The sequence below is a fragment of the Python bivittatus genome, unplaced genomic scaffold (assembly GCF_059951505.1).
Source record: "Python bivittatus isolate LINGU-HERP-01145 unplaced genomic scaffold, Pbiv_v1 ctg000220_np1212, whole genome shotgun sequence".
Classification (NCBI taxonomy): domain Eukaryota; kingdom Metazoa; phylum Chordata; class Lepidosauria; order Squamata; family Pythonidae; genus Python; species Python bivittatus.
In genome coordinates, this window is record NW_028277048.1 from 39,733,672 (window position 1) to 39,757,877 (window position 24,206).

The 24,206-nt window shown below is 37.6% G+C and overlaps 1 protein-coding gene across 1 annotated transcript in view; it reads right to left on the minus strand.

Moving 5' to 3' along the window:
• Positions 1-1,224: 1,224 nt before the first annotated feature.
• Positions 1,225-24,206, minus strand: part of CCDC40 (coiled-coil domain 40 molecular ruler complex subunit) — a 41,502-nt gene continuing 18,520 nt past the window's right edge. The window contains exons 8-20 of the mRNA XM_088138388.1: positions 23,624-23,781; positions 21,817-21,939; positions 20,864-20,985; positions 18,322-18,565; positions 17,700-17,882; positions 14,681-14,926; positions 10,892-11,105; positions 9,796-9,965; positions 8,165-8,256; positions 6,915-7,035; positions 5,406-5,594; positions 3,552-3,710; positions 1,225-1,697 (exon numbers count right to left, since the gene is read on the minus strand). Coding sequence (XP_087994514.1) covers positions 1,431-1,697; positions 3,552-3,710; positions 5,406-5,594; positions 6,915-7,035; positions 8,165-8,256; positions 9,796-9,965; positions 10,892-11,105; positions 14,681-14,926; positions 17,700-17,882; positions 18,322-18,565; positions 20,864-20,985; positions 21,817-21,939; positions 23,624-23,781 — 2,288 coding nt within the window. The 3' untranslated portion in view covers positions 1,225-1,430. The remainder of the gene's footprint in view (positions 1,698-3,551; positions 3,711-5,405; positions 5,595-6,914; positions 7,036-8,164; positions 8,257-9,795; positions 9,966-10,891; positions 11,106-14,680; positions 14,927-17,699; positions 17,883-18,321; positions 18,566-20,863; positions 20,986-21,816; positions 21,940-23,623; positions 23,782-24,206) is intronic.

Here is a 24,206-nt window from a genome sequence, read left to right on the forward strand (position 1 = left end):
AAGTCAACTGATTAAACAAATAGATAACACAGGAAATAAATAAATAACTTACTATCTTTTTGTCACACCCATGTGTCTTTCAAAAGGCTAGTACACTTAAACAAACCAATATCTTGAACTGGGATAACTGGGATATCAGACCTTGCAACATGCCTGTAAGATGCAATTTATGCCCCCTAGGAGTAGGCCTCACCGATATATCTCTGAATCGACATGTACACAATTCAGAATATATTTCCAGTGTATCAAGGGAAAAGAAAGATTAAAAAAAAATGATGCTCACCAGACGTTGGACATCAAGTACAGTCAGCTCCAGGTAGTGGCAAGGAACTGTGAAGATGGTGTTGCAAATGTGAAGGAACTGTGAAGATGAAGTTGCAACAGCAACAGCTTGCTTATCTCTGTGTATAATGTAGCAGATATAGCTGTATCTGACAAGTTCTCTCTTAACTTGAGTAAAATGAACAAAGTTACCTTAGGGTTCTGTCTCTGGATTTACACATTGCATTAAGCCATAATGCACTTGTTTTTTTCCTTCGTATATGTGTGAATCTACCCATTATGATTTAGGATTAAGTGTAAAGATGCCATTATGGTCTGTTCAACAATCCATGGTTTAAATTACATGTGAATGCAAATATTAGTCTTAAAGAAGCAGTATGGAATATTTTTTTTGGCCTGAGGACAGGATTATCTCCAATGAAATTTCCCAGAGATCATCTGCAAGCAGGGGCACATCATCATGCACACCTAATTTATAGTGAGCTTGTTCTCAGCTGATCCCTGCAGTTCAGCTGAGAATGGGAGAATTTTCATCCACATTCTCCCCACCTCCAAATGCCATGAGGGATGAACATCCTTGCCCAGTAAAGAAATCCCCTGTTAACCGCTAGTTGGAAATTTTACTTCATGTGGTGTTGAGAAAGTGAGCTTTTCTGAGATGAGCTCTTTTCTCTTGTCAACTGCTGATCAGAGGAGCTTTCTTAGCATTGTCTCGGAAGCAAGGGCTGAGGAAAGGAGGAAAACATTGGGGAGAAGGGTCAAACGGAGAAACTCTGCAGTCACATTTCACCAGTAATTTTCTCTGATAGAACCTGAATGTTCTTCAGAAGATTCACCTTCTGAAAATAACTGCAACATTCCTTCCAACAATTAAGAATTGAAAATTAGCTGAATTCCTAGATTAACAGAGAGCCTTTTATCTTTGTAAGCCAGAAAGCAAGCAATCCAACTGGTCTTTTTATTTAGGACAGAAGAACAGTACAATGGAAAAAGCAAAATTTGAATATAAAATTGACTCACTTCTTTTTAACCCCACAGCTACCCTGTCCATCTCTCATCTTTCTCTTTCCAGTTTATTATACACTGACCTACTGTCAGGAAATAACATTCCAGTTATTTTCACATCTATATTTTGAAAATGTTCAGCTTTACTTTTCTTCAGCCTGATTCTGTGCAGTTAGTTTTTCCAGTTTCTGAGTGATTACCTGGGTAACCCTGTGCAACGTCTTGAGATAATGAGGATACTCCTGCTCAATCTGATGGAGAATGGTGTTAACAGCATGCAGTCTCTCCTCCACTTTATGATGTTCAACACGGGCCATTATCTCAGAACGACATACTAGGCTGTACTTCCCTTCCTTCACAGCCTGCATGTGCTTCACACGTTTCTGACTGGACACAATATCTGAAAAGTTCTTACAAAAGCAACATTGAATTTGTTATTAGAGACAAAAGGCTGCAGGCCAGGCAACAACGACTAATCCCCTCTGCTGCATCTTGAGACTGAAGCAATTGACGAGCAAAAATCTAGGTGATCTGATACTCATACAAGACTAAACATTTTATTTTACTAGACAGGATCCCAGAAAAAAAAACTGCATTATGGGAACTGCCAGTGGAATCCAAAAATAAAATTAAACACTAGTGTACTTGCAGATTTGTACGGACCAGTAGATTACTATCATTTTAATCCCTGTCTGTTCAGACACATAGCCCACCAAGATAGCTCAGAGAAGTTGCGGTCAATTAAGTAACCCATTCTGCAAGTTGCTGCAAGGATAAGAATTATCAAAATATATTGTATGTTGCTAAATGGTAAGTAAAAAGTTTAGCTGTGTTTTCTGCCATAGCAAAAATTCACCTCTAGCACTGTACTGATGTTCTGAGGTTTCAGGGCACTAAAGACAATGGAAGCTCAGCAGGTCTATATTCTATATTTTGAGTTTTAACACACTGCCTCCAAGAGGTAAAAGTGATCAGATGAATACTGGAAGCAGCATTTTGCTCTGACACACGTGAACCACAGAAATATATGTAACTTAACTGAAAGAAAGAAACCTTTGGAATGTAACAAACAAAAGCATAAAATAAGAAAAATGTGATGGAAGAATAGTAATATGGAGATGCATAGTACTAAGGGCCAATTTCATTATTTACAATACCACTGACAAAAAATGTCAAATCTTATTTGGCCTCACACTGTTTGCAAGTCTAAATCTAATTCAGATATCTAGGAAAACACAGGAGGAGGATTATGATCCTGACCCCATCTGCATCTTATACTTAGCAGTCTGCCTGATTTTAATGCTTTATCAAAACAGATAATGGAAGAAATGCAAATAGGTTAGGCTTCTTGTTTCACTTCTATGTAAATTGTTCTTTCCTTCAGGTTGTTTTATAGATGTTATTTTTATGTAATTGTTGTCCTTTTAACTTTGTGAAGCCTCCCAGATTGATTTGCAGTTGGTCAGCCAAACAAACAAACAAACAAATAAATATTACTTACAATAAACTTAAATGGAAATGGATAGTGAAATTAACAAAATCTAATCTCCCCCCATGCTTTCCTAGGAACAGTTTTATTTGTGTGTGAACCTGATTTAAAATTGACAGTATGAAGAGAAGCACAAAGCCTTGCTGATTTTAAATAACGCCTGTTATTTATTCTAATAATTAAATTCTAATTTTCATCATAATGCCCTAAAGGCAGTGAATAAGATAAGTATGAAAAAATAACAAGGAATAAAAATAGCACAACAATATTTCTAAAACTAGCTCTCAACTGCTTATTAAAAACTATCAGCACTTAACAGGAGAGGAGTGTCTTTACCATTTACTGTTTGGCTCAAACTTAGATGTGAAGTAGATAATCCAGGAAGGAGAACTCGTAGCATTCCAGAAGTTGCTGAACTACAATTCCCAGAAGCTTCAAGCAGGACAGCCAATAGAAAAAGATGCTAAAGTTCAGTATCTTCTGGAGTGTCACAGGTTTCTTATCCCTAGTATCTCCATGTATAATCAACATGGGATTAAAAAACAAATCTCCAAATATTTGCAACACTGATGTTGCATGTCTAAACAAGAAGAGACTATAAAACTGAGCAAGATGCTTCAGTCACTACCTGAGTCTTCTGTTATTAGGAGTCCATCTAAGAATGGGTACATTTTTCTCAGCATTAAGCAACAACCCCAAAGTTGGGTTTAAAATGTTACCGCCATACAAATTAGAGAGATGGAACATGCACCACACAGGTGATCACTCTTGTTACCTGCCGTTTCTTTGCTTGTAACTGATCGATGTTTTGGTCAAGTTCTTCTGCTTCAAAATTCATAACAGAAAGTATTCTCTGCTTCTCCAGAATAGTTAAGTTGATGTTCTGCTGTGATTCTTCAAGCTGAGTTATGGTTTTGCTGCATTCTTCAGCATTCTAGAGAATATAAGTAGTGGAAAAAAATCAGTCCTCAGGACCAATAACTTGCCTGATGGTCCCGTGAGGGAGCTGCATAATTTCTCAGGGCAGCTTCATACATGATAATATCCTTAACAAGTGATTTCCTCCCTCCCTCCCCCCAAAATCCCAGCGATGTTCATGATGTAAGAAAATGCATAGACGTGGTCAACAGAAACATTTATTTTCTGCTTAGTATACAACTAATAGTAGTTGTGAATCCATGTTCCCTGCAGTAAGCTCACGGTATACTTCCTCAGTAATGGTTCAATAGTGCCTATGTTTCAGTCCAGCTCTGTTTTGAGGCTGGGCAGAAAAGTATCATCAGTCAAATGAGGGCTGGAAAATCTATCACAGTTTTCAACATCATGACATTAAAAAACACCCTATAGAAGTCTGAGTCATTCTTGCTTCTTTGTTTCTGCCTAGATGTGAGGGGCTTGACACCCCCCACCCCCCAATTTTATGCAAAGCAATAAAATACCTTTGGAGGTATTTCAAAAACAGGCCTCACCAGCATTGTCCAGAGGGCATTTGGCCGAACAAGATAGAGCAAGGTATAATAAAGGAAGCACAAAGTAAAACAAAGGCACCACAACTCAAATCATTTTCCATAAAACAAAATCCAAAATTCTAATCTGCATTTAGCTTCTTAATTTCCAGACTGCTGTATCTGTCCTGAATCTCCAGTCTCAATTCCTGGAAATTTGCTGTTCCCCTGGCCTGGAGTCAGCCTGTGAAGAAATGCTCTGTACCTCCCATGAGAGAAAAAAGGCAGAACAAAGACCAAAAAAAGCCCCCCCCCCTTTCTAAAAGATCATAGGAGAGGGGGAAATCTTCTCACTCCTGAATGATTGCTCACAGTTTAACTTTTCTAAGCAGAGATGGTCCCTGCTAGCAGTGTCTTCAGGGTGTGTTTGTCAAAATCTGCAAGATGGTGGGTGCAATTTCTTGATGCAAGCTGGGGCCCTTTTGTATGTGTGTCACATACAAAAGGGGCAGGTCTTGTACTGCAATGTTGCATCTACCATCTTGCAAATTTTGATTGCTGTCTGTGGATGCTGCTAGTCTTTGCCTACTATCCAAATTGATAAATTAAATTTAGTTGACTGACTGAGTTTAAACTTTCCTTTCATATCTGACGCTCTAGAGATGGGCTTTCTACACATTCACTACATCTGACTAGGAATGAATGTATGCATCCAAGTTTTTCAAGATGCTGCTGCGATCCTGAGGAAGTTGGCTGTTCCTGCTTACCAAAGACTCTTTTGGCTTTAGAAGATTCCTTATTACTGTTTTGACTTATAGCAGTATAAGACTGACATTTGCAGTTTTTACTGAATCTTGATAATTAAGATAAGCAGGAGCCAAAATATTATGTCCAGGGTGGCACAAGCAGCCCCACTAGAGATACAGTAGATACATAGGCCATAGTATTGGCCATGAATTAGGAATTTCTGCTAACTTTATTAGAAAGCTGGAAGTAGAGCATTCATTTACAAGAGAGAACAGCAGAAAGAGTTACCTACTCAGCTCTTCACACTATTTCAGGAAATGCTCTACAAAAAACAAGTTGGTCAGACACAGTCTTTGTGTGTGTCTGTGTGTGTGTGTGTAATTCTCTAATGTTCTGTACAGTAAAAATGATAAGAATATGAATTTTTACTTGCTGACCTTCTGACTCTCTTTGATCTTTTTTTTTAGCTCCAACTTCTTGTAGTGGAAATCACCCTTTGTCAACATTTGCTTATTCATTTTGCTCTGGCCTTCAGCACGAATCACAATTGTTTCCCGGCGGGAAACTGCTGCCTCCATATCTCTCATTAACTTCTCCTGCTGCTTCATCAGCTGTTGGTACCTTACCTATATTGTAGAAAGGAAGGAAACCAACTGAATATACTTGGCATCACACATGAGTTAGATGTTATTTTTCTACATCCTTGTAGCCATGGACACATAACCATCTATAGCCCAAAGCTTTGCATAGCTTGGTTCACCAAATCTGAAAACTAAGGTACCACACTGATCAGCAGAATCTACAAATCTTTGGAGCTGTTAGTGAACTCAACATATCTCACAGAATAGTTGAAACACCTTGCTGATGGCTGCAAAATATCATGTTATAGGGCCTAGTAAACAACATCTCTGAAATGATAATCCACATTTCTGATAAATAGCTGGTCTGCTGAGTTTCTCAGCAGTTCTTAGTGCCTCTGCTATCCCAATATTATCTATTGTCTAGATCAGCATGACTATTTTTTTTTAAATAGTAAATCAAAGTCAGAATTATAGTCACTTAATATATCTATATATATAGATTAATTTACATTTCATATTCTAGTTCATCTTCACAGCAGGTGGCAGCACCTAGCCACTCTTGGCTGAGACTGATAAAGGTGAGCAAAGAGCAGCTGACAGAGAAAGGCAAAAGAAATAATTACTTACAAGGTAATGGACTCTCACCCACTAAATATTTTCCAGCAGAATCTGGGCAGTTGCCTTTTAAGGACACTGCAGTCTGGATTCCCTGCATCTAGCAGGATTTGGACTGCATACTCTGCAAGGATTACTGGAATTTAGAAATCTCTTCCATGTAACATTCTGTATTACAAATTTCTCAGTGAGTGGCAGAAGCTAGTCATCTCGTCTGGGCTTATAAACTAAGCAGGATTGGGCCCGGTGAGTACTATATGTTTTATACTTGGCCATTAAAGTATTCTGTATCTGTATCTGTACTAGGATGGGAGATAACCAGAAAATCAGAGTTGCAGACTAGATTGGCACATTGAAAAAATATTCTGGAAAAAACAATGACAAACATTTCTGTGTTGCTGACAATAAACCTAGGTGGGCATGTCTATGAAGTCACTAAAAGTTGAGTTTGAGTCAAGAGAGGCTCTACCTTTTACAGTATCTAAAATACCTCTATTCTTACTACAAATTTTGGAACGAAATCTGCCAAAAATATTTCCCAGGCCCACTTGTTTATATATGCAAACTTCTCTTCAACATATAGGTACACCAAGAAAGGAAGAACAGCAAATTGGGTAGGTACAAATCACATATTGTTTGGGTTAAATGTATTTCTAATACAATACCTTAGACTAGTTCGATTGAAATCAGTGGTGCTTTTACCAATCTGAGTAACCAGCAGATTTGTCTACCCAGTACTTCCTATCTTACCTGCATCCTGTGAATCTCTGACTTCATGGCTCTGATCTCACCCTGCCCAGTTTCTGAGTCCACTGCAGCACGCATTTCTTTGGCCATTTGTATCTTCTTCTCCCATTGCATCATCTGACATCTGAAATACCAGAGGAGAGAAAAACAAGAAAGAAGCTTGCAGAAACCCTAGCAATAATAATGTATGGGAATAGGAGGTGCGTCATTTATCATAATTGATGTCACTATCTAATTGCACCTCAAGACACTCATGCAATTCACATTCTATTAAAAACAAAAGAATACAATCATGATTACTATCAACTTTTACGTACAAAGAATGCCAGGAATGTATTGCTAGAAAGGATTGTATTTTCCCACATTATGTCATGAAAATATTTTCACCTGTAGATTTCATTACAAAAACCAAGAAAACAATAAATTATGGCATTAAAATGTAATCTGGAAAGGTATTCACCTTGTGGAAAAGTCAGAAGTACAGAGCACAACAATGAGAAGGAACCATGTTTATTGCAATGATCTTGGGTGCCTACTTTACAAGAAAGAAGGACCCCAAATCATGGAAAAGCAAAGATTTTTTATAGAAGTTGAGGGCTACAAGGCAGGAAATCCTGGGCATCTGATTTGCTGGCAACCTTTGAGAAAACAAAGTAGGTCCTTACCAGTGTAACTGGATTATTTCTATTGTTGGGCAAAGAGGCCCTTTCAGGAGGGCAGGAGAGCTGGGGAAGTCCATTGTTAAGGAGGTGGAATGTTGTGATAACCAGGTTGATTAAAGATGGAAGTTGGGGTTTCTTACCTTGTTACTGTGTTGCAATTCCCTATTAGGGCTGCCCTTGGGCTATACTGCGAGTGGGTGAGGGAGGCTTCTACTCTTTGGTTTAGATGGGCTTTGTCTGGAAGCAGGGAGGGTCAGTCTGGGTCTGGTAGGATTAGGCAAAGAGAGGAGCTGGGTTTGACTCAGAGAAGACAGAGAAGAAAAGAGTGCAGCCTCCATTTTATGTGCTACATTTATTTTCTCCACCTGTGTTGTGATAATGGATGAATTACCTTTGATTATTTTGGGTGCAGAGGCTGCTCTCTGCTTATCTCTCAAACTGCAACAAGAAGGAAATCTGATTTACATTCCATCTGTCTATGCTCTGATATGTTGATGCCCCAGCCTAGAAAATGGACTCTCAAAAAATCATGCATATTTGCCAGCTGCACTATTTAAGCATTCAGACATGATATTATAAATCAGAACTCACTCTGCCTCAACCAGACTGTTGACGAGCCTCTCTTTTTCCTCATGGAGCTGGTCCAGTTTCTCTTGCATCTCAATTGATTCTCTCTCTGATATCTAGAGCAAGGAATATGTGCATTGTATCTTTTATTGACTTGAAATAAACAAATGATCCAGAACAAGGATAATACTGGGCAAGAGAACATAAGAAAAGTCCTGCTACATTTGCCAAAGGCCCACCTAGTTCAAGCTTCTATGTTGCACAACGGCCAGTTAGATGCTTCCAAGAAGCTCCCAGGTAGGACAGGATTGCAATGACCTTCTTTCAATATCTCTCTTTGCAAATATGATTGAAGTTGTGCTGCTTTTGATTCAGGAGGCAGGATACAGCCAATTCAATTCAGCTCTATCCCTGAATTAGCTCAGTTCTCTTTTAGAAAACATTTAAATTGATAGCCACTACTACATCTAATAGTGTAAAGAAGCATTTCCTTTTATTGGTCTTTAATTTCCTCACATATCATATAATTGCATGACAAGAAGATGTAATATTGTACGACAGGGAGAACAACTTCCCTTCTCTCTCTGTATTTCCATCCATTGCATGGTTTTGTCTTCCAGTACTTTTCTTAGTTTTTCCTTGAAAGTGAGTCATTTGAGTCCCCTAATCATTTGATTGCCTTTGTTTTACCTTTTTCAATTTTACAGTATTTATTTAAGGTGCAATGACTAACAGTGTGCACAGAATTTAATGCATGGCATCACATTGTAGATTTATATGTGGGCATTATATGTTGGCAATTTTATTTTGAATCCCTTTTTAAATGTTTCTCCACATAAACTTGAATTTATTTATTTATTTATTTATTTATTTATTTATTTATACCTTACATTTTCATAGTACTATCTGCTGCATCTCCAAAATCCTTTTCCTGATCAGTCATTGCCAGCGCCGGCCCCCTCCCCCCATCCCCCAGGCTAGCTGTGAAAGCCAGTTATCAGAAGATCACAAGCAAACAGCCTGAAACCAAAGTAGTCAGTCGTGGAATTAAGGGACAGGTGGAAACTGTCCCCAACAGAGAGTGCTTTCAAGACTGTTATACCACAGAGGTGGAATAAGAGGAATAAGAATTTGAACATTGATTTCACTATAATTAGAGCTCACATTTGATAAATAGCAGTCACTAGAATTTTTTCATAATGGCTTCATTAGATTCTTCACATAAATCCACTTATCAGAGCTTGTGTTAATGGAAGGCTACTCCTGATGTTTCTTCTAATCTAGCCTGTCAAAAGAAGCCTGACAGTAGCTTTGTGAAGTTTGGCTATTTTGCTTCAATATGTTTATCCTAATATTTATTTCCACTGAAGTGATGATTTGATGTCATCAGAAAACCAGTCCAGGTTATTGAGAAATAAGTTAAAAAAAATTTTTCTGAGTGTCTCCTTCCTGCATCCTTCTCAACAAAGTGAATGACCTAGACTATTGTCTATGTTATATAGTCTCTTCCAGTTAACAATTGTCCCCATTGCTTCCCTCTTCACAAAGGGATTGCATGCTGGTTAGCAAAAGTCATCTTTTTTTTAGCTTTAGCAATACTGAACAACAGGGTCAAACCCTGACTTTATGAGAAATAAATCTAGGCCAAGGGATACCTTAAGGGAGCGCACAAATTCATTTTCCATGATGGTGTTTCCTTGCTGTAACTCACTAGAATTCTCACTATTCTTGTTGATCAATAAATGTAGCTTCACCAGATCATTAGACATGTTCTTCATGTGTCGCTCAATGTCCTTAAGTTCATTTTTCTCCTGCTGAATATCATCTAAAAGAATAGGATGAACAGGTAACAATGCTCTAATGGTTACAATATAAAATGGTGCAAATAACATGGGAGATGGAAGGGTGGGACTAAAATGTGCAGTATATATGGGGAAGCCTATACTATCAGCAGGAATGGGGGGAATTCAGTCTGCAAACTCAAAACCTGCATAATGTACAGAAATAAATGTGCTTTTTAAAGTCACAGATTAAGAACTGGACAAAAATTGGACTGAATATATGTGAAAATAAGATGGCATTGAAATAGATTGATTTGTCCACACCTAAGTAACTGCATTGGATAGAAATATCCTCTCCATGAGTGAAGTACCCTTATATCCCTTATTTAAAATAACCAATGACCCTTTTATTTACTGTGACCAGCAAAATATGGGTTTTTTTGCCAAATGTTATTAAGCAAAGTAAAAGTTATTGATCAATGTTTGCAGCCAAGAATTTCAATTTCTTTCAGAATGCAAATCCAAATTTGGTAAATAGAAAACCAAACTTCTACATTTAGAAAGTTCAGGTGCATAACTTTGCTGTGATATGTGGCTACAGGAATTCAGCAAATAGTAGGCAATCATATATACAATCTGATGTGGCAACATTTATCTGAGAGTTTAACAAAAGATTGCTTAAGGAGATTTGTGTATATACCCAGTATTTCATTCATCATACATGACCTTTATAGAGAAGCATACAATTATTACAGTCTACTGAAATTACTTCAGATGTTTGCAAAGATCTTTGATAGATTTCATCACTAAGACACTGGCAAGTCTCTTTCTGTAATAAAATTCTTATTCAGCAGTCACTGATTCAATTACACTTCTTGTTTAGCATAAGCACTTTCAAACAGACTGCAAAATCACCCTAGCAATGTAATTACCTAATCATTCAATCAGATTTCAAGAGGGTTGCACTTACTCTCAATGCGTAGTTTCTTTTGCTCCTTGATTGTGATCTCTTTCTTTAGCATATCTAGGAAAGCCAGCTGCTTTTCTCGTTCTTGAGTAAGCTTCACTAACTCCCTCTGTTGCTTCATCCAGTGTCTTTGGAGCTTCACTACCTCCAAGTCCGCTTCATCTATTTGTTTGGTGAGTTTTTTAATTTCAATTTCCAAAGGCCCCAATTCCTGTCCCTTGAATCAGGAGTATATAAATTATTTAGATTTAGTTACCTGCATTCAGTACAGTTTGAAAAGCATGCTTTGGTGACTTATATATGTCCAGAATCTTTTTCTGTAACCTGAGACTTAATAAACATTATGTTCATTTAATACAAACATGGTGCATTCCAAACACCCCTGGCATATTTAGTTTACTTATGCCAGTGGTGATTTTAATAATCATTTGATGTTGAATATCAATTAATTGGCGGCAAAAAATATGAGGACAGGTCTGAAATCACCAGGAGTGTAGGAGTGATGATATATCTAATACCCCAGACCTCATTTGACTTTCCCATCTCTATAACACTTAAAAAGCAGTTAACAATACCTAAACTTCTACCTGTGAACATTTTTTTAAAATTTAGTATAAAGTATTTTGTCCTAGCGTGGGGAATCCTTCCTAAAAATAGAAAGGTGTCCTGAGTGCATTGGATATACTGTACATTTACCCAGGAACCTAGAATTAAAAACAAAGTAGGGAAGGGGAAAATTGCAAAGTCTTTTGGCTTCCAAAGTCACATGACTGGGAAGAGGCGGAAGGGGCTTAGAATGAAGTAGTCAGGAGCATTCTAAGTTGCTGCCCTATAGGGATTCACTGGGAGATTTTTTTTTTCTGAAATATTGCTCTCCACAGCCCAAGCTGAATCCATCCCATTTCTAACTTCTTTCTTTTGCCGGCAACATTTGGTCCAGTTCTCAGCTCTGTTTAGTTTTTGGAAAGTTATCCTGGTGATGGAAAGATAGATTCCCAACCCCTCTCATATAATTTATTTCCAACATTCCATTGGACCGGAAAGAATAATAAGGAAAATATGTTTACATAGTGCTCCACTTATATATTTTTTTAAATCAGGTTGCTGTATGTCCTGAATGCTACTTAAAAATAGAGAACAAATAACTATCTATATCTCATCACCGTTTCATCTATATTACCGTATTTTTCCGACAATAAGATGCCCCCATGTACAAGACGCCCCCCACTTTTCCAGCCCCAAATGAAAAAATAAATATTTTAAAGATAGTGCAGAACACATTTTTATTTAGTAATTAGTTAACATTGACCTGATACACTCGGTGGGAGGAGGTCCAAACCGTCTCTCTGCAGCTCTATTTCCAGGCTCTTTTGCTTAACTGATTACATTCAAGCACGAGTGAAACTGCAGATAGCTTGTCTCTGCAATCAGCCTTCCTCTAATTGGTTTGTTCAGCATCAGCTGACGTCAGTTACATCAGGCTCATGATTGGAGGAAGTCTGTTTGGGAGACAAGCTATTTCACTCATGATTGGAGGCTAGCAATAGGAGGAAGCCTCTCTGCAGAAACAAAGTATGGGCAGTTTGGAACCGCGCGATTCTCGGCTGACTTCCTTGAATAAGACGCCCTTCAGTTTTTAGGTTAAGGATTTTAGAAAAAAGTATCGTCTTATAGTCGGAAAAATACGGGTATCATCTGTGCAATTCATTATCCATCCTTAATACTATATGCACATTACTCATTCTAGAATATTAAAGCATAGAAATACATGTTGAGAGTCAGGCAGCATACAAGTTTATATCATCATCATCATCATCATCATCATCATCATATTATTATTATTATTATTATTATTATTATTATTATTATTATTATTATTTATATGACTATATGAAAAAGGTGGTTTGGATCTTAAATAATTGAGGCTACTTATGTATTTTTACATTTCTTATTGTCTTTATTTTATGATTAAGATTCTTCAGATAAAAGTCAGAATATGCTTAGTAGCTGGGTAGAATAAATGAATAGTTATGAATGAAAAGTTAATGTGTGATAGAGTGCAAGACTAAATGGGGTAATACCTTTAAAAATCCTTACTAATTCATGAATTTACTGGATGATATGGGCTAGATGCTATCTTTACGCTCAACAGAATTGTTGTGAAGATAAATGAGAGAGCAAGCCATGTATATTGCCTTGAGCTCCCAGAGAAAAAAGAGACATAAATAACAACACTGAATGTCTATACACTTCTAAAGTTTAAGATCTCAAGAGCAATAGAGCTAGCTCTATAAACTGTGTTTGTTTCTGAATTTGTTTCCCAGTCAGCAGCCTGTTACTCCCATGGTAAACCAAGTCTGAATCTTAAAAACTTCCTGAATGTAGCTCATCTTATGGAGACCAATTTTTAAAAAGTTAAAAATACTTAGGACAATCATGAGCGCTTGATCTCTTATAGCAGAACTCTCTGGATCTGACTCACTGAGGCACCACGGAAAAAAAAAAAATTGCCTCATGAGTATTTGTACACTACAGCTTAGTTTAGTGTTGGCCAAGCTATGGATTGGCTCAGACAAATGCTGGGATCGTTCACCTGGTGTTAAGAGCCAAAATCACACACAGGTCGGAAAAATTACAGCCTGTTTATTCTGTACAGCAATAAAGAAGCATCTTGGGACTCAAGTCACAAATCGAGAGCCCCAATACATAAATTAGCATAGCTTTTATATATTTGTGAAAACAAAAGCACATGATCATTTGTAAGCAATAGGCAATAAACAGTAAATTATTCACACCCTGGTTGGGCAGAGCTTCCCCAAGAGGTGGGCTCCTTGCTAAAATATTGCAGCCTCTTCCCTTCTATCTGTCCCTAGCTGATAAGGCTGGTAAATTTAGCTAATTTATCTACAACAAAAAAGGGAGTTGGCCTTGAGTCAATCCTAGGTCAGGATGGTACCAGTTCTTCGGTAATGGTAACCACATGTTCGTTCCAGGAATTTGCAGTAAAGGGGCCTGAAGGGGAGCAACCATGAACAAAGATGAACAAAATGGGATTTCTCTGACTCAAGCCAGCAGATGAATGCTATAGATCTAAAATTACAGCATTTGCTAAGCTAAACTAACTTTCTCACTTAGTGCTTAATGTATGTTTGATTGTTTTCTGAGAGCGTCTTGGAAACTAGAACATTTGCATCTCCTGACCAGCAGTTGGGACTGATAAAATATCAAATTGTTCACAATTTGCTTATCTGGTACAATTTGTTTATCGGGTACAGTTTCCGATGTAGAGATACCTCTATCAATAGAAGAGAATATGTGTAGCTCAGGGTTGAACTGTGGAGTCCTTGGGGTTCTCTGAGCTTGGTTGTTTTCTTGCAAACATTTCGTTACCTGGCTAGGTAATGTAGCTGGGTAATGAAATGTTTGCAAGAAAACAACCAAGCTCAGAGAACCCCAAGGACTCCACAGAGATACCTTCTGGTACATAAAAGAAGATGCAGGGACAATATGTTTATGGAAGCACTAGGATTTCTTTATAAGATCATTTTCTCCTCAGGAGCTCCCACTAAATCATGAAACCACTTTTAAACTTCCCCACTATTTAACAAAACAAAACAAAAATAAAACAAGTTTGTGATTCGGCACAAAGAACGCCTGACATAGTTAAAAGCCAATAAATTTGACTAAATGGGAGTCTACATTTTCAAGTTTCAGTGGCACAAATAAAATGGCAGATTCCAATGAGGCTTTGAGCCAGTGGGCTCAGATTTCAAATGATCATAAGGAACATACCCCAAGCTGAGAAATAATCATTTCCAATTTCTTGTTGTACAAATTGATGGCCCCCTGTTTGCGTCCAATCAGGAGATTACGCTTAGCAATCTCAGTCTCACTATGACTGATCTCGCTGTTTAGGTCATCCAGTTCCTTCTCCAGTTCCGAAAGATTCTTCTGAAGCATGTTCAGCTTATTATTTGTATTTGTTATGTCCAATGAGGTTTGAGCTATTTCATTTTCAAGTCTGGTAAGCTGTGTATCCTAGGGATAACAAGAAAAGGGAGATCAGAAAAGGACATTTCTGTAAGGATAGCTAAGCAAGTATTTCAGTACTGTTAACAAGTATCCATTACCAATGGGAGGCCTGGCTGTAGTCACAATATTACTCTTGACCATGGTTTGATCGTGGCAAGACCAACTCAAAAGGGGGGGGACACACAAAGCTAAAATAGTGAGATATAAACAACACCCTCTTCCTCTTTCCAATATATAACTGCACACACACTGGTTTCACTGGATACATTTTAACAATTGTTATGTGAGAGCCAATGATAAATAATAAATCATAATAATGTAATAATATTCATGTAAATAAATTTGTCACTAAATTAGGTTCACTTGTAGTTCAAAAATGCCAGGAGGGCCTGGAGTCCAACTTGGAAATGGCTGAGCTCATATCATAGCGGATGCTATCCACTTCCTCAAACTCCACAGACTCAAAAGAATCCCAGATGATATTGCAAGACACTATTATGTACATTATAAATCCAATTCAGAGCGAATCTGATCAATTTTACCTTCAAAGTGTCTCACAAATAAGTCATGGTGGCCTTGGGGAAGATCTTTTCAACCCACATTCCCCAAAAAAGTCTGGGTTACCTTAAACAAAGACTCTGGATGGCACTCTGCAGATGCAATAAGGGTGGAGAAGTAATTACACTTCACTATCTTATTGCCATAATGTGGGCCAAAACCTAGACTCATACCCCTGTCTGGTCATGTTCACACTTCTGGTGTGTCTTCTGCCACTTTATCTTCCAGAGTTCACCTATGAACCACAGGGCACATTTAGATTTACACACAGGGAGAGGATACTCAGGAGTGACTTCATCCAATGCCCTTGCCAATTCCCTTTTTCAGAGCTTGGTAAGAGGAATGGCAAAACTGGTTGCCTGATCATTCAAAAACTCCCCACACACCAGCTGGAAACTGATGGAGTCCATAAAATGTCAGGGAGAGACCAAATTAATTTGTCTTCCCTCCCTGCAAAGGTTGGTTATGGAGCAAGCTTCAGGATGACCAAAAAATGACAAAGGACTGTCCATGACAAAGGACTCAAAGAAATGACCCCGTATACAAATGATAAATCAACTGCTCCAAAATGAAAACTAGATCAAAGATATAACAACCTGTATGGGTTGGGCTAGATATTACCAGAGTTAAGCCCATGATTGTTATGGTTGCCATGAAATCCTGAGTCAGTTCCCCCTCATGGGGACTGAAATCCCCAAGGAACATAAGCACTGGGGACTCAACCACTAGCTCAGAGACCAGTTTGAGGAACTCAGGAAGGGATATTTCTTTTATTGATTATCTCCAATAATGGTGCTAGAGGTGAGGTTCAAGCTGTTTCTAGAACTTTTACCCACAGAAGATAGTATTATGTGAATCAGAAAGATCAGGGTCTTGATATTTATCTCAGAACTGATCAATCAAGAATCTTCATATTACTTGCAGAAATTGCATACACTTCTTCCTAAGTTGGAAAAGGGCCCTGAGATCACACATGCCCAGTAAATGTTAGAGTTGGGTTCCAGTCTCAAATCATAGGGTTTCTGACACAGGTGTCTAAATCCCCAAATGTAGATCTGTTTTCTTCATCAATACAGGTAGTCCTCACTTACTGACCACTCATTCAGAGACTGTTCAAAATTACATTGGTACTGAAAAAGACATGACAGGTCCTTGAAGTCGCGGCCATCGCAGCGTCTCCACAGTCACATGATTGTGATTTGGACGCTTGACAACTGGTGCACATTTATAATGGTCGCAGCATCCCACAGTCACATGATTGCCATTTGCAACCTTCACAGCCAGCTTCTGACAAGCAAAGTCAGTGGGGAAGCTGGCAGGAAGTTGCAAGTCAAGGTCACATGATGCTGTACTTAATGACCCGTGGTGATTCACTTAATGACCACAGCCAGAACTGACATTGTAAGTCAGCATGGTCACATGACATTTCACTTAACAACCTCACCGCTCAGTGACGGAGTTGCCAGTCTTAATTGCGGTCAGTAAGTGAGGACTACCTATAATTCTTTGTTAGTGGGAGAGTCTTAAGAAGAAGCAATTCTTATGGACCCTATGTCCAAGCACCTTCATCTGTATGTCCAAGAAGACAATAATTTAAACAGAGAAATAATTCAAGTAGGCAAAAATGTTATTCCGGCAATATTTTCTTTGCATCAATCACTTTCTATTCTACTAAACCTAAACTGCTTTGAAAGTCAGCTAAATGGGGAATTCCTGCTAAATATATTATTACTTATAGGTAAATGCAAATACTTTTCTTTGTATAATGAATAAATCTATATTTGTGCACAACAGGAAAAATAGGATCATAATCTATTATCGTTGTAGTCACTGCAACTTCCACTAAAGATACTTTTCCACCTTGTACAATTTTTTTTTTTGGTGAAAAAGGATGATGTTTTGAGGTGAATCAAACTTTGTTTTAATGTGTCAACTGAAGCTTTGTGTTCTTGAGCTTGAAAACCATCAGAGAGTAAATGTGAAACTAGAATGAACAGGAAAAATTTTTTTAATTGATTTAACAGGACTTCCAGTAGCAAAACAGGAAGTATTATGTTAAGAATATATCTTTATCTTTATTTGGTGGTAGGTGGAACCATACTTCAGTCTGAAAATACTATGAATTATGAATATAAGAAGAGAGAGAGAGAGAAGAGAATGTCACATACTTTAATAAAAATCTGGTTCCTGTCAGCCCCAAATATGGAGGTGCTATACGTACCAAAATCAATAGTGTATTCTGAAGTTTAGCTCCAAGTTGTAAAAAATATTTTGCTGCTTTATTTGATATCATCTGATCTTGCAACTTGGCCATGATCTCATTTTCCATATCCTGCTTGGTTTGTGATCCTTTCTCTATTTCTCTACGAAGAACTACCAATTCATTCGTGCGAGCTGCTCGATCCTGGTATGGGAAATAGGAACCTCTTAGAAAACACATGACTGTAAACAGAGCAGAGGGGAAGATGAATTATTAGGGCAAGGATGAGCCATATTTGGTGACCAGAGACCACACTTAATTATTATGGGTGGCTAGGAGACTACAGTAGGAGAAGCAATTATATAAAATGACCAGAAACATAGCATACAAATGTTCAGGGCCAAAATTTCAGCTTTCTCTCTTTGTTTATCTATTTTTAGGGGGTTTTATGAAAATACGTTGAGCCTGCTTGGAAGCTTATGTTAACATTTTCATGCACTTCTTGTTTAAAATGTCAGGAAACTGATGACCTAATTTTCAGCAATGATGTTTTGAAAGATCTTTGGGAGAAACATTTAGGTCCTGGTTTTCCAATCAAATACTACAAGTAAACAAGTAGCAAACTTTGATCTGAAAATCTCACCGCATTGGCCCTATTGAGGGCCTGCTCCGTCTCCTGAAGGGTACGGGTGTAGGTGCCAAATTCGACTTTCATGGCATCTTGTTTAGACAAGCTCTGTGCTATCAGTTTTCTGCTTGTGTTGGCATCATTCTCTGAACGGTTCAGGATAGAAGCCAACAATTCATTCCTTTCTTCCTCCTTGATGATAGACTTCTTATAGACTTCAATTTCAACCTCTAAAGACTTGAGTTTATGCCTGGAATCTCTGCAGGAGCAGAAAAAGAATAATTTGGAGCAAGATAATTACCATAAATGTCTCTGCTTTCAAATAAATTATTTTGGAAGTAATTAGAAGGACCACAGTGGTTCATTCAACACCAAGAGCAACCTGCCTTCTGTACTGTTAGAATTATAAGAACCTTCCTAGACCATGGCTTCTTTGAAGTTAGGCACACAGAGGCATTATTCCTTCTTTGACTTGTAATACATACAGTAATATAATAAAGTACAAAATAAAATCTAAATATTAAACTCTGGTGACTTCATAGACACATCCATACAGGGCTTTTTGGTAGAAAAATAATTTGCTGTTGCTTTCTTCTGGGATATTATTTTGACTCCCCAGTTTAGTCTACAACTCAGGTATTCTCTGATGGTCTTCATTCCAAATATTAATCAGACCCAACCTGCTTAGCTTCCAAGTCCAGACAAAGTCAGTCAGGTGCTGTCACATGCTGAGACTCTTACACTACAAGCATCTAATAGTGTATGCATTTCTAGATTCCAATAATTCTTGTGACCACATAGAACACATTCTGCTATATGCAGGAAATCAAAACTAGAATATCCCCATATAGCAACTGTCCAGACTTGGCTTCAAGATTTCCAATGAGGGAGAATCCATTCAATTTCCTTTGAGGAACTGCTTTCCCAGCCAGCCAAATCTATGCACACTGAACTGAAATCTACTTTTAAAATGTATAATGGATAATTTAAAGCCTTTATATCTAGTCCTACCTTATGGAATAATTTTTTTAAAGTCTGTGCCTTCTTTTAAGAAATATTTGAATAATACCATTCCAGTCTCATCAGCCTTGCTTTGTTCAGGTTAGAAATATCCATCTTGACTTGGTTGCCACAACTTTGGTGAATGTATTGGTTCTCTTCTGATTTTTTTTAAAATATAACATCCGGAGCTAGATACTGTAAGTATTCCAAATAAGGTCTGACTGGAGTTGAATAATATAAAACTACTAATTATCAGAACTTGGAAAGGGAGAAGGAAGCTTGGAAAGAAATCATCATCATCACAACAAAGCAACAACATTTCTGCTGGGTTTCCAACGAGCAACATTTTACTTACAAGGCAAGATTTATACTGATTGTGCTATTGCAATAGGCAGTGTTAAGATGGGTCAAAAAGCCCTTATAAACAAAGTACAGTAATAAAAAAAGGATTTTTATTCAACTTTCTATAAATAATATTTCAATTTAACTTTGTAGGTATAAATGCAACTGTGTGTGCATATGTATTTGTGTGTGTATATAACCTTGCCCTGAAGTTAGCCTCATGCTAAATTGAAGCACAGATGTCAAGGAAGCCTAACTCTAAACTTACCTTCTCCTTACTGGCAGTTGAAATTTTCTACCCTAAAAGTTACCATGACAAACAATCCCCATGTAGAATAAACTAAGACTACTACTAAATTTATCCTAAAGCTAACCTTCACAGCAAATTTAGCTACAGACCTCAAGGAAGCTGAATCCTAACCCTTCTTTTACCCTACTGCCAGTAGAAATTGTACACCATAAAAGCTACCCTGGAAGGCCATCCTCACGTAAAATAAATCTAAGACTAACACTCAACACAAAACTTTGCCCTAAAGCTAACCTTCAAAATCAATGTAACCACAGACCTCAAGGAACCCTAACCCTTCACTCTTCTGCCAATAGGTGTTGTTTACCCTAAAAATTAGTTTGATAATCTCCATATTGTGTCTCCCTCAAAGAGGCAGACATGAGAAACTAAAATCTAGCTTAAAAACATTTCCCACCCCTGCTTTGTGGAAAACAGTCCTTCTCCAATAACACATCATAGAAGAAAACCGTGTGAAAAGAACAGTTCTGTCAGTCCAGTTCATACTTTGAAGTGAAGTATATAACATGAATTCATTTAAAGGATGTAATAATGATGTGGCACCCAAATAACAGACTTCCTAAAAGAAAAAACAGAGCAGTTAATTTACTAAATAAAGCCATACGTTTGATGAATAGAGTCTGAAGGAACATCTCTTTTCTCATACTGTACTTTGTTCCCAGCAGTGCTTCTGATCTGCTGAGGATCTGCTTATTTGCTTTCCTCACGTACATTTCTCCAGCTGAGAAAAAGAGATGGCCAACAGCGATGCCTCTGTAGCTGTCCTGAGACTATTCTAAGTGCTTTTTAAAACTATGACGATTTCAATTTACAGATTCTAGTTCGATAGCAAAAATGACTTTAAGAGTTTTTTTCCTCTCTGGAAGGTAACTAACACCCCAAGAAACCGCTTATTAACATAACTACCTTAATGCTTCTTGCATGGCAGCATATGCCTCATCACGGCGCTTCATCCCAGTCAAACTGACAGTCCATTGGTGCAAGAGCTGCTTTTTCTCCAAGTTAATAGCTTGTATCTCTATACTTGCCTGCAAAGACAGTGTAATGAAACACTACAGTGCTGTATGGGAAAGTGCAATCACATTCTCTTTTTGCCGACCTCTGCCTCTTCTTTTTCTATATAGCTCAATGCCAGAGTTGTAAATTCTCATTCTTTGCATTTTTATATTTTAGATAAGATGAAATTAAACCAAAGCAGCAACAAGTACCAATTTATTTCTAAAAATTGGAGGAATTAAAAATGCCTGTTATCTTGCACAGTGCTGACTACTGCTACAAGTAGGAGGCTGGGGGCAATCATACGATGGGGAGGATTTAGCACCTCTGCCCGGTTTCTCTACTAATCAATCCACAGACTCTCAAACAGCCATCCATCAGGGCTCCTTATCTGCATAGCAAGATGTAGTTTACCGCAGAGGATTGTACACATACTTTCAACTTTTAATGGAAAGACAGATTATGAATGCAGTAGATTTTTAAAATATACTATATGTAGTTTGACAAATAGGTACCACTTGATGTTTCATTTGGACAGTTGCTAAAATGGAGGTCTCTACCTCACTCAATCCCTGACAGGGCAATCCTACTCAATATTACTGTAATCTCTACTGGGGCTAATGGGACTTACTCCCAGGTAAATGAACACAGGACTAGACGTATGCAGCTTATGTTTCTCTCAGAAACAAAGGATCTTAATGCACACAAGGTTAACGCATATCCTATTAAATGTTTAAATTTCAGAATAGGATTGTTAATGTTATAAATGTGATGTTTGCATATCCTTTATAGGCAGGTGGGTGGAAATTGGCCATTTCATTAAAAAAATTCTAGCCATATGAAAAAATGAGATCACTTCTTACCTCTCCCACTTCTTGCCGTGTCATCCTGGTATCTTCTGCCTGAGCCATGTGCTGTGCTTCATAAAGAGCAATCTGTTCCTCTAGTTCGTTAACTCTCCTTGTTAAACGGTCTACATGAAGGTCCTAGGAAATTAGACCATCTCATGATAATAGCATGAGCTTCCTTCCTGTGCGCTTAGTCTAGATTATGGGCAGGATAAGAGAAGCGGCTGCAGTCATGCTCTATATATGCACTATGGACTTCAGTGCATTTGGATAACTATCATGGTCTCAGTGGACTTTCTCAGTCTTCTTTATAGTTCTTTTGCTCAGTATTCGTTTTCATGAAGGAAGCTTTACAGACAAAAGGCTTTTTCAGTCTCATGCTCAATTATTTGCTGTCTGTGAACTGAGGGCCTAACACATCAGCCAGGGGCTAATGGAAAGAGGAGAGCTTAGAGAGATTCACAACTTTAAATCATGAGAAAAAGTCACATCAAAATAAGTAATCAAGGTCATAGGAGTTTCTAATAATGGGTATCACACTTTACATCTAGTTTGGCTAGTAGATCTTATAATTCCATGTGAACTAAGAGATGGAGAGAAAAGATTAAGTTCAAAAGTGAACTAAATACACACAGTCTTTTAGCAGCTTAGAAAGTCGCACTCTCTCAACTTTAGTTGCTCTGTAAAACAGGATTTTTCCCTGTTTCATATTTTTTTTATTGTAAACCACGCAGAGTCACTTCCTTATGAGATGGGTGGTGTCCAGATTTGAAAATAACTATCTATCTATCTATCTATCTATCTATCTATCTATCTATCTATCTATCTATCTATCTATCTATCTATCTATCTATCTAAAAATAGGTAAAATAAAGTCAGTAAACTACACAGGCCCATTAAAAGTGGTATGTAGATAATTAAAACTATAAAATGTATTAATTTCTGTTTAACAGCATGGGAGGCATAAAGCACCTACTGTAGATCTGCTAATACATGAAGTAGAGTCTTATCAGTACGGATGTTATCACTTCAAAAGAGAGATGTGTTGGAGAGCAGGATATCAGTCATAATTCTGAATGTAGCTTACATTTAAAATGCCCGCCTAACATGCTGTACTTCTTTGCAGGGGATACACCTGCAACTTGAAACAGTAGTATTTATTCTATCACCTCTGAACTCTAGTAATTCCTTCTGCACCATATGCAGGTTAATTTTGACTGAAGAAATACTATATAAATATATTTATATAAATAAATACTATAAATACAGTAGATGTTTCTCCTGTTCTTCCATATTATAAAAAAAAATAGTATAGATTGTGATAGCTCTCAGTAATGATCCTACAAAGACTACAGTTAAAGTGCAGCAAAGTGCAGCTTATGCAGGGGTACAAGGAGGGCAAATGACAGCATGTGCCTCATGTCGTTATCGTACAAACATACTTGTGTGAATCATTATAATGCAACTGATACAAATTATGTCATTACACAGTGATGTCATTTGCACAATGGCATCATTTGTACAATGATGTCATGATGTATATGTTAATATTCTGAAATTCTCATGGCTTGCAATAGATGCCAATTAAGTGAAGATGGCACAAAACCTGAATGGCACAAAACCTGAATGGTTCATTAAAGCTCACCAAAGAAAGTCCTGAGGTTAATTTCTATGGAACAGTAATGACAAACAAAACCAACCCTTAAGAACAGGGAGCACGAAAGCAAATGGACATGAGAAGTGGCCAGCAGGTTAAAGGGAGCAAAAAAGTAAGGTGCATAGAAAGAAGAGAGAGTTCTAAAACTGGACTACTGCTAAACACCTGCTTTTGCTTTTCCACTTCTGCACGCATCCTCTCCACTTCAGCCTTTTTTACAGTTCTCTTCATTACAGCAATATCATCACGAACATCTTGGTCCATATTCTGCATGTAGAAAAGGCGCAGGGAGAGATTTTCTATCTCCGATTGAACTGATGAAACTAAAGAAGCAAGTAAGAAATTATACACACACACATACACACACTTTTGCAGCTTGTATCAAACCACACCTAACGATGAAAGAACTGAGGAAAGCAGCATGCCATGCAAACTGGATAGCTTTTTTGTATAGTAAAAGGACATCGCTCCTACCTTTCAGCTTCAAAATTATATAAAAGACTGAAATACAGACTCAAGTGCATATAGTGTATATAACAAAAACAAAATATTAGATGATCTCCAAACATATAAAAGAGTTTGCATCCCAGATGAAGCAATTTTCTCTTACAAGATGTATACAGCTAACTTTTTAATTATAAGTACACTGCTGTGTTATACCAAATAAATCATATTATGGTTTGCTTTGAGACAGACACCACTGTTTAGGAATTTTATATATTCAGAGTGTGCTTCCATTTCACAGCAG